At 37.7% G+C, this 11,065-nt stretch overlaps 1 protein-coding gene across 4 annotated transcripts in view; it reads left to right on the top strand.

The window, feature by feature from the left end:
- The window catches only part of NCAM2 (neural cell adhesion molecule 2), a 600,622-nt gene that overhangs the window by 372,452 nt on the left and 217,105 nt on the right, over positions 1-11,065 (top strand). For all 4 annotated transcript variants that reach the window (XM_033943261.1, XM_033943263.1, XM_033943259.1 and 1 more), the window contains one exon: positions 6,723-6,883. In XM_033943261.1, coding sequence (XP_033799152.1) covers positions 6,723-6,883 — 161 coding nt within the window. The remainder of the gene's footprint in view (positions 1-6,722; positions 6,884-11,065) is intronic.

The raw sequence follows: 11,065 nt of genomic DNA, 5'->3' as shown, positions 1-11,065 counted from the left end.
TCTGTTGTTAAGGGGATCTATAGTTCTTAGAACTCAATAATTTTGTTTTTATTTTATTCAGTTACTATTATTATTAATACTATTACATGATTAATAAAGGTCGGATTTGAAAGTCCTTCTTATTGATTTATTAAGTTTATATATGGTGTTATAATTAATTAACTGACAATGATAGTAAATTATATGTTTTTAAAATGGTCTTGTTATTCCATTGAGGGGATCTTGATCTTTATGAATTTGATTACATTTTGGGTAATTAGAGTGATAAGCATACAGTGAGATTTGGAGCTTCTTTTATTAAGCCACGTTAGGGCATTAACGTGCGGAATAGCGCACACTAAATTGCCATGTGCGCTAGATGCTAACACCACATTGAGCTGGCGTTAGTTCTAGCCACGTAGTGAGGGTTTAGCGTGCGCTAAAAATGCTAACGCAGCTTAGTAAAAGGAGCCCTTAGGTTTAATTCATTATAAGGAACTATATGAATTAACATCAACTCTAGAATGTCTTTGTTTATTTTATTAGTTCTATAGATTTTGAATTTTAATTTTATTAAATTTGGTGTAAACTTATGAGTTTAACTATAATTAATATTAAGAGAGCCTTTATAATGGTGTCATTTATTCATTATAGCTTCCTTTTGATGGCATCTAATAGTAGATTCTTTATGGGTGTTTATTATAATTTATAACTGTTCATTTCATCATTAGATAATTTCTGGAAACATGGTTGATAGTAGTTAATAAAATGTCATGAATTTGATATTCCTAGTAGAATAAGGTTCATAATGAATTTATTATATTTTTATTTTGCTAACTTCATGCAAATGTTCATGTCCTAGTATGTATTATTTATCTTGTTCTATAAAATGAAATATTCAGTGATAAATGGTAATACATACTGTTTATTAATTACTTAAGATGAATTAATATTGTATGGTAATTATAAGCTATTGTGATGTTATACTTAATTTTATTAATATTTAGCAGAGCATGGAGTATTAATTTGTGATAAATTAGGGTGCTTGGGGGGAGAGATGGTGATTTCCTAGTCTAAAGGCTCCTTTTATCAAGCCGCACAAGCGGGGTTAGTGCGCTTGACTTTTAATCACGAGCTACCCCCCGCACTGGCCAAAAAATTACCGCCTGCTCAAGGCAAGCATTAGTGGCTAACGCAGCCGGTAGTTTAACACGCGCTATTACGTGTGTTAAACCGCTAGCGCGGCTTGATAAAAGGAGCCCTACATGTTTGCATACCGGTTTTCGTGTGATTTACACGGATGGGGTAGGGGTAGGAATGGGTGGATTTATAATTTAGGGTCCTAGAAAGTCAATTTTTAAATTTGATCAGAAGGATACTAATGTTTTATCCTTTAAGATTTTGTAATCAAATAAAATGGTTTTAAAGATATATTCCTTAAATGTCAATGGACTTAATCATCCCATCAAAAGGAAAAGGATTCTTAATTTTTTGGAAAAGCAACAAGCAGACATTTGTTTCATTCAATAAACTCATCTAACCACAATTGAGGCGGCTAAATTAGAAGGGGGTTGGATAAAGCATTGTTTTTTTCAAACACCAGCAAATAACGAAAGAAGCAGGTATGGCAATCCTGATTAATAAGACAATCTCTGCTAAATTTGATAACTTTCAGGCTGATTCAATGGGTAGATAGCTCTATGTCAATATGACTTCAGGAAAAGATACCCTGATGCTTCTTAATATTTATGCACCTTACACTAATCAGGCAGATTTCTTAAAAAAAAAAACTCCAACAAACAATTCTGTCACTGGCTATGACTAATTTAATTGTAGCTGTAGACTTCAATGCTGTCATGGATCCAATAATGGATAAACAACTGAGTAGACAATTAAAATCATTAGGTCTTAATCTTATGCATACATGAGGATTAAAGGATATATGGTGGATTTTTCAAGAATTTATTATTATTATTTTTTTTTTAATATATAATATTTCTTTATGAGCGATTCAAATCATTTAATCCAACAGGTAATAAAGGCTAGCATAGAACCGATCATTTTGCCGGATCATGCTGGAATTTGGATAAAAATATCAGTTCACTGAAGAAGATCCTAGTAGACCTGTTTGGAGATTTAATAATACACTGCTTGCAGACTCAAACTTTCTTGAGGAAATTCAAATAAAAATAAATGAATATTTCCAATTTAACACCTCAGAGGTAATCTCTTTGGAGACTATATGGGATGCTTTCAAGGCTACGGTAAGAGGGCAGATTATTTCATATTTGGTGTACATTAGGAAATTACTCAGATCTGAATTTTCCAATTTGGAACAAACTATTTTGACTTTAGAGTCACAATTGACTTTGAAATGGGAACAAGATACTTTGAATGCCCTGCTGAAAGCTAAATATAAATATAATGAGATTTCCTCACAATTGGCTAGGAAAGATTTGTTTTGTCAGCAAGCTGTATATTATGGAAACTCAAATAAAGCAGGAAGATTATTGGCTAATTATCTTAAAGCAAAAAAAAAAAAAAAAGAAGAAGAAGAAAAATTGCAGCCATTAAAGATGAAAAAGGTAAAGTTTATACCCATATTGGAGATGTGTTAAAACAATTTTTGGATTATTATAAAGCTTTGTATTCTTCCAAGCTATATTCAAATAAAGAAGAAAGGAAGAGAATTTTTAAATTTGATTATTGGGCCAAAAATTCCAGAGCATTTAAAAGAATAACTTGAGGCGCCTATATCGGTTATATAATTTCAGTCAGCATTGAAGTCTCTCAGAACTCCGGGTAGTGAAGGATTCACAGTGGAGTTTTTCAAATCTTTTCAAACTATACTGTTACCTCATATTTTTAAATTATATCAATCACTACTGATGAAGGGTCAGATATCAGGTACTACGGCAGAAGCTTTAACGATAGTTTTGCCAAAGCCAAACAGAGATCCCATGTTAGTTTCAAACTACAGGCCTAAAATGGAAGATCCAGCCTTCTCTGACTCTTTGGATGCAGAGAAGGCCTTTTATCATATAGAATGGACATTTATGTACCAAGCAATGGATTGTTTTGGAATAGGATCTGGATTTATTCAAATGATTCAAACCTTGTATAGTTCCCCTTCTGCCCGATTATATATTAATAATACATTCTTGGAGCATTTTTATCTGAAGAGGGGTGTTAGACAAGGATGTTCCCTATCTCCTTTGCTTTTTGATATTGTTCTGGAACCCTTGTTAGCCATTCAACAAGCAAAGGAGATACCAGGAATTCCATATGCAGGTCAAGATTATAAAGTTGTGGCTTATGTGAATGATATTTTGCTTAATTTGAAGAATCCTGAATCAACCATCCCTCATTTACTGGAATTGATTGACCGTTTTGGAAAATTTTCTGGGTAAATCAGAGGTTCTCCCATTGAATGTATATTGTGTAAAAAGTTTATTGATCCATTCCCATTCCTTTGGAAGGAAGAGGGTATAAAATATTTGGGTATAATGATTCAGAAAACATTAGAAGACACCATGACAGTAAATGAAAAATCCTTATTATTGAAAGTCAAAGAAATGTGTGAGCATTGGAATCCATTACATCTTTCTTGGTGGGGGAGAGTCCAAACCATCAAAATGATGATTTTTGCCTGTGGTTTGTTACCAAAAGAGTATTTTACCAGTTTATTCTCAAAATTCCTTCTATAAGAAATTAAAGGGATCCTTACAAAATTTCTTTGGCTGGGTAAAAACTGCTAGAATAGCCTTAGTATCTTTGCAAAAATCACAATCGGCGGAAGGGGTAAATTTTCCAAATTTCTACAGGTATCACCAAGCCTTTCTTTTGCGTCAGGTTATGTATTGGATCCTTCTTGAACTCATGGAGAATCTTCCAGATTGGTTGATATTGGAAAGTCATCTTTTGGCCCCATTACATCTTCGCCATATTTTGAGTATCAAACTTCCTAGAATATACAAGGACAATGTTATTCTTCTTACCACCTGGAATACATTAAAATTTATAAAAACCTTAACTCCTACTCCAAAACAACAATCTATGTGTCAAACCCTATGGTTAAACTCCAAGATACAAATCGGCAAGTATAGGTACTCTAGATGATGTAATTCAGAATGGGAAAATGGTAAATTTATTACAATTGCAACAATTATTTGGCATTTCAAAATCTCAAGGTTATAAATGGTTGCAGTTGAAACAGGCCATTCAGAAAGGATTCCCTGATTGGCACAACTTAATAAATCAGTATAGCTTGCCGGGCCTATGTTTCCAGACAGATTTTCAATGGCATCAGGCCGCTAAGTGGTAAAAATTAATATCTGAATATTTGGCAAAAAAAACCCCTAAAACAAGCTTAAAAGACATTTGGAGTATAGAAATAAAGCAGCATATTTCTGCTACACAATGGCCATGGATTTGGACTTGGAGAATGAGATGTACAGCTTAAGCATCTATGAGACAAATTTGGTTCTTTTTGTTTTATAGTATTTTTGGATCCCAGTTTGTTTACAAAAGTTGGATAGTTCAAAGTCTATTAGATGCTGGCACTGTCATCTTGAAATAGGGACACTGGATCACTTATTGCTTTATTGTTCCTTTATACTCAATTTTTGGAAATCAATATGGGGAAAAATTAATATGGTACCCGAGGTCTCGATATCATTGTCTTATGATGTGATCCTATTTGAGACATTGTTGAAAGCTAAGAATCAAATAGACGTTTATAAAAGCAGACTTCTGATTATGAAAGGGGTGGCCATGCAATTGATAACCAGAAATTGGAAGAACTGGGATAGATTAAATTTTTATTTTTGGTGGGAATCGCTATGTTTGTAGTATAGATATGAAAGAATGAATGCAGAACAATTGGGTAATAATAAAAATTTTTAAAAAATATGGGGTCCATTAGAGGCATCCTCTATGATAAAATCCTAAGCGCGCATGTGCACTTAGGACGGCGTGATCCCTGCCACTGTAGTCTCTGGGTCCGTGCTGAATTCCATTTTTGAACACAGAGGCAGGGAACACATCAGTGACTCCCCTCTCCCTCCTTCACTCACCAACTGCTGCCACCACCACTGCTCCTCTTCAAAGCAGCCTGCTGAGGTTCGCGGCCGGCTGTTGCGAATCTCACAGGCCGCTTTGCACCTCGGTAGCACATTCCCTCTGACACATGAGATCGCGTCAGAGGGAATGTGCTACCAAGGTACAGAGCGGCCTGCGAGGTTCGCTACAGCCGGCCGCGAACCTCAGCAGGCTGCTTTGAAGAGGAGGTTAGAAGCGAATGACCAGGAAGCTGGATGCTGGATCGTGGGCGCAGGTAAGCTGCTGGACAGAGGGGCAAGGAAGAGGTGCTGCTAGACAGCGGGAGGTAACAGGAAAGGAGGCCTACTGCTGGACAGGGGGAGCAAGGAAGAGGTGCTGCTGGACAGGTGGGAGGTAACAGGAAGGGAGGTCTACTGCTGGACAGGGGGAGCAGGGAAGAGGTGCTGCTAGACAGGGGGAGGTAAAACGAAGGGAGAAGGCCTACTGCTGGACAGGGGGAGCAGGGAAGAGATGGTGTGGACAGCCAAGGAAAGAGAGACACAGAAAGAAAGAAAGAAAGACAGACAGACAAAAAGCGGCCAAGGAGAGAGAGAGAAAGAGAGAAAGACAGATACACATATATTGTAGAACCCGTTATTGTAACGGGCTTAAAGACTAGTTTGTCAAATAAAAGACTGATTGATTGATTAACCTTTATGATTTCTACACACATCCAGGGAGGGTGGGAGGGAGTAAAGTGCTTTTGTTTCTTATTTGTTCAATGATAACTGCTGTTATTTGTATTATTTGATTGTATATTTTGTTGGCGCTTTGTATAAGTTCTGAAAATGAATAAACATTTACAAAAAAAAAAAAAAGAAAACACATTCTGTCTTTGCTTCTGTAGAAATTCTCAATCTTCTTCATTTTTAAGTTCAGTCATAACATCTTTTTTTTTAACTATCAAACTTTTTGAGTTCACTTTTAAAGATTTCTTCATTCTGTCTATCACTTTCTCGTTGATGAGTTCTGTGTTTTTGTAGGGACAAATATTCTTCATGTAGTTCTATTAACTTCCTAATGCAAGAGTCTATGCATTGTGTCAGTATCCTGACTAGATCCCATACTACCATCAACTTATAGCTTCCCAGCAAAGATTTTCTTTTGTCATAGTGATGAAAATTGACCAGTTGAAGAACATCCAGTCCACCTGGCAGTCTAGCAGTTGACAACTGACAGACTGTCTTTACAAGGAGCCTGTTTTTAGATGCAGATTACAAACTAGATGACGCCAAACAAACTAATTATGTACAATCACCTACATATACAGCACACAAGTAAACAATGCATGCTGGGGTTACCTCTAAATGTTGTCTAATCAAGCTGAAATTTGACACAAGTAAGACATACCAAGTGGACAACAATAAGCCTTGTGGGAGATAAGATTATATAAGGTTGATATTTTATTTTTTCATACTAACGTGGACCATCCTAATATATATGTACTGAAGGAGCATTTTCAGAAAGTAGTGTTGGAAAATGTATCTTTTTTTACAGGTTCAAGTTGCTGCACTCACAGAGATTCAGGAATGCAGATATTCTACTAATAGGAATAACTGCAATGTTTGACAAGCCTATTTACAGCTTTTTAAGGTTATGAAATACACTGTTTGTTGATGGCACATAATTCTTTTTGTCCTTAGAAATAGTAAACTCCTTGAAGAAAATGAAAAATATTCATTGAGAGGGGGCAATTCTGAACTGACAGTGAAACACATAATAAATACAGATGGCGGTTCCTATGTCTGCAGAGCTACAAATAAAGCAGGAAGTGAGGAAAAGGAGTCATTCTTACAAGTTTTCAGTAAGTTATTTTCTGTCTTTTTATCTTCATTTTCCTCTAAATCCAATCAGCATTTTCTTTACACATTCCTATTTTATAAGTAAAACAGCAGTTGATATTCAGAATGAAATAGAAGGGTCCAGTTGTTTGCCCTTCAGGTCTGATAATCTTGAACTGGTTTTTTTTTTTGAGTATTTGAAAAATAATAAATCATATAGGGCCCCGCAGCCAAGCACCACTAAGGTAACCACACTCTACAACCACTACAGTCAATCCCAGTACCCAAAGGCACACACATTTACCATATCACACACATCTGTGAATAGGCAATAGCCACTACCTTTCTCTCTCTGATAACGTCTTTTATTCAGAAGCACAAGATACATACACAGAGAAGCATATAAAAAATACACAACCATAGAAAATTGTATAACCTAATATGTGAGTCACAGGTTGCAGAATCACCACAGATCATAGGATAAATATACTTGCACAAGTGAGAGATAAAAATGGGTACAGAGAAAATATATATGTATTAGAGAATGTCTATGGCAATCTAAAGCTGTCTGATGACTTCCCCCAAAAAATCTAGCTCACAGCAAGGCACTATTATGCTGTGTCCACTCTAACACATGGAAAGAAGAAGGGAAAAATATGACAGGAAGAAGAAAACATTCTTATATCAGTCTCAGTGGAAGCAGGTAAAGGTATGCAGCTGAAAAAGATACATATTACCATAAAGAAGAAATGGCAGGCAATAAGACAGCAGTGGGCCTAGGTGCCTGACACCAAACAAGAACCCTCAAACTCAGAAGAAGAGAAGTCTCATCATTCATACACACACAAAGTTGCAGGCACACAGAGCAATTGCTGGGAAATTATGCCAGACTAGCAGGAAGACAGAGTTCCTGAAGGGACAAACATAAATTCCCCTGAACCTGGGCAATGGCCATAATTTTATACATTTCTTCTTCTATTAGCCACAATAGAAAATGGCAATTATCCTTTCCTGCACGCATGGAATAGCGCATTAGCCGCTACCGCCTCATTTTGAGCAAGTGGTAGATTTTCAGCTAGCGCACACTATAGCGCGCACTAATCCGGTGTGTGCGTTAAAAATGCTAGCGCACCTTTGTAAAAGGAGCCCATAGTGTTCCAAAAGAAAATGGGTGCCTCTAATTAGTGGGGACCATGCACAAAATAAACCAGGCCTTTCTACAGGTGTATCAGGATGCCAATAATTCTGTCAGATTTCCTAATGTCTTGGTCCAGTAACCAATTTATTGCTATACTTTATCCATGGGAAAAGATGCACCCACTAGAAAGGGTTGTGGGACCTGAAGCATCCCAGGTGTTATTAATTGTTTTACAGTTAGGGAAAACCACACAGATATCAGGTGGAGCGGAATATAGGGCCTGGTCAAAAAGAAATGGCATATGCTAAGAAAGCCTCAGAGATAATTATTCATTGTACTTAATAGTTGAGAAAAAACACAAGGAAACTATATAGGAGAAAGTCACAGGAAAGATCACAAGGAAATTAAGACCTGCTACAAACTCTTTTCCTCTTTTCCTTGTAAACCAGTCATAAGGTGATATACAGAATTTTAGGGAACTTTCTCCATCAGCTTCCTTATGGTTAACCTTTTCTCTGCTTGCATCATTGGTTAGCTAATGCCTCAGCCTGAGTTTATGTATTAAAAATGAAAAATTAAAGGTTGTTTATACTATGTAAAGATTCATTAAGGTTTTTGTACTAGCTGGCATTTGCTTCCATCATGGTACTAGGTAGTGCCTAGTTCAAGTATACATGTTCCTGATTACACAGACCATACAGAGGACTATAAAGACCCTATAGGGAAACATTAAATGCAATGCAGTGTACTCATGGAGAATAACTTAGCAGAATAATGTGATATACTGACACAGCTGTGATCACCTAATTTCCTGCCCTACCTATGTGAAAGGGCCCATTTGTTTATCTGAGTAGAAACAAATCTAGATGTCTATGCATTTTTAATTTAATGTTAAAAGTCTTATTTTGACAGTCTATGCAAGCTGTTGCCATGAGTCATGTTCTCAAATTCTCAGCAGGCTTTGGTAATGCATCATAAACACTAGCGAGTCCATGTGCTTGTGGGCTGTATTGCTGTGGGGAAGGTGTAAAAAATCCATATTACTGATCTACATCAGTGGTCTCAAACTCAAACCCTTTGCAGGGCCACATTTTGGATTTGTAGGTACTTGGAGGGCCGCAGAAAACAATATTTAATGTCTTATTAAAGAAATGAAGAACAAAAACAAAAATTGCAGTGATGGTGTACAGGATGGCAAGTCTTTAATAAACAATCATAAAAATAAGATCATACGTAGGAGCTTTCACGTCTGCTCACAATCCACTACTGATTCCATTTTTTATCCAGATGTTATCCATCATGTTTTCTGGTATTGACACATTCTAGGACCCCTGAGGAAGGAGTGTTTTTTCGAAACAAGGACTGTGTCGGGTCAGGTCTTATCAGTCCTTTTGGATACAAAGAGGGGCATAATAATAATAAAAAACGTCTTAGTCCCCTTTTGAAAGCAGCAGCAGGGAAAATGTCCATTATCAAATAAAAGTCCAAAATGAGGATTTTTTGAGAATGGTCTACTTCTACGTTCAGCAGTTTAAACGCCCAGACCACCACTATGTCTAAACTTATAATACATTATCAACCCAAAAATTGCCTAAGCCCCAAACGCCCAAAATAAGATCTTTTAGGCAAAGAAGGGGCCAGACCATTGCCTAAAAGCTTGTTTCTGTAACTGGCGCCTTTCAAACACAACACCGGTTACAGAATCCCCCCCCCACACCCACAACGATCGTGGCAGGAGAGGTGGCTCATCTCTCCTGCCACAATTGCAATCGCCCCACCCCCAAACTACTGTGACCCACGTCAGGAAAGATGCCCAATCGCTCCTGTCACGGTTTGTGGCAGTTCGGGGGGAGGAGTGATCACGATCGCAGCAGGAGAGATGCCCAATCTCTCCTGCCACGATCCACTCCCCACCCCGAATCAATACCGACAGAAGCGAACCCAATACCTCCTCCCATGGTGACCCCCCATAAAATACAGGCAGGAGGGATCCCAGGTCCTCCTGCCCATGAAGCACCCCCCAGGACTGCCCCTGAACCCCCTTTCATCCCCCTGAACCCATGATCACCCCCGAACCTTGTGACCCTCAACCACTCCCCCACTCTGACACATTCCCCCCTCGACTTATGAAAAGTTGGATGGATGGATGGGTCCCAAGCCTGTCCGCCCAGCAGGCCCGCCATCTTCCGAATGGCGGGCCTTAAGAACATAAGAATGCTGCTGCTGGGTCAGACCAGTGGTGCATCGTGTCTAGCAGTCCGCTCTCGCAGCAGCCCCTTAGGTTAAAACCAGTGCCCTAACTGAGACTAGCCTTACCTGTGTACCAGCCCATATGCCTAAGGACCCACCCACAGTAGGTTCCACTATTCTGTTCCATACCCATTGACTTTCGTGGTACCAAGGTCCATTTCTATGAGAGGTATGACTGCCATTGAGGCATAGACCATCCCACAGTGTTCTTTGTTTCTTAGGCATCTTGTACTTCCCATTTTTAAATATTATTTATTTTACTGTTTTTTTCTTTGCTTTCTGGTTGTTATTTGCTGACAATCGGCGATATGTTTTTACTATGTAAGAATTAGATAAGCAAGACAGTAAAAGGGAAAGAGTGTGGTGAGATGGATGCACAGGAATGATGGAAGTATAAGATGAGGATCTGCCTAGGAGGTAGAGAATTGACGAGAAAAAATAAGGAAAGAAGTCATGATTTGTAGGAAGATCAGTGGTGTAGAGTACTTATTTTTGGGGATCCTGTCAGGCAATCATGACTTGAATTGGTCATTATTGGACAGACGATACTAGACTTCATGGACCTTAGATCTAACCTTGTATTATGATTTTCATGTTCTTAAGCTCCTTGAAAAGGAAATTTGGAAGAAGAGAGTGTTGGTTTTAAAATACTTTAGGTGGTCGAAATATAAACAATCTGTGTTATGCAGATGGCACAATGCTCATTACGAGTAGTAAAGAAGACATGTATCTGCTAAGAAAGGTTAAAGCTGAAAGTCATGACATGGGATTAGAACTAAATATAAACAAAACAAAGATTTATGAATATGGAAAATAA

Source organism: Geotrypetes seraphini, chromosome 4, assembly GCF_902459505.1.
Source record: "Geotrypetes seraphini chromosome 4, aGeoSer1.1, whole genome shotgun sequence".
Taxonomy (NCBI): domain Eukaryota; kingdom Metazoa; phylum Chordata; class Amphibia; order Gymnophiona; family Dermophiidae; genus Geotrypetes; species Geotrypetes seraphini.
This window is presented reverse-complemented; position numbering and strand designations above follow the sequence as displayed.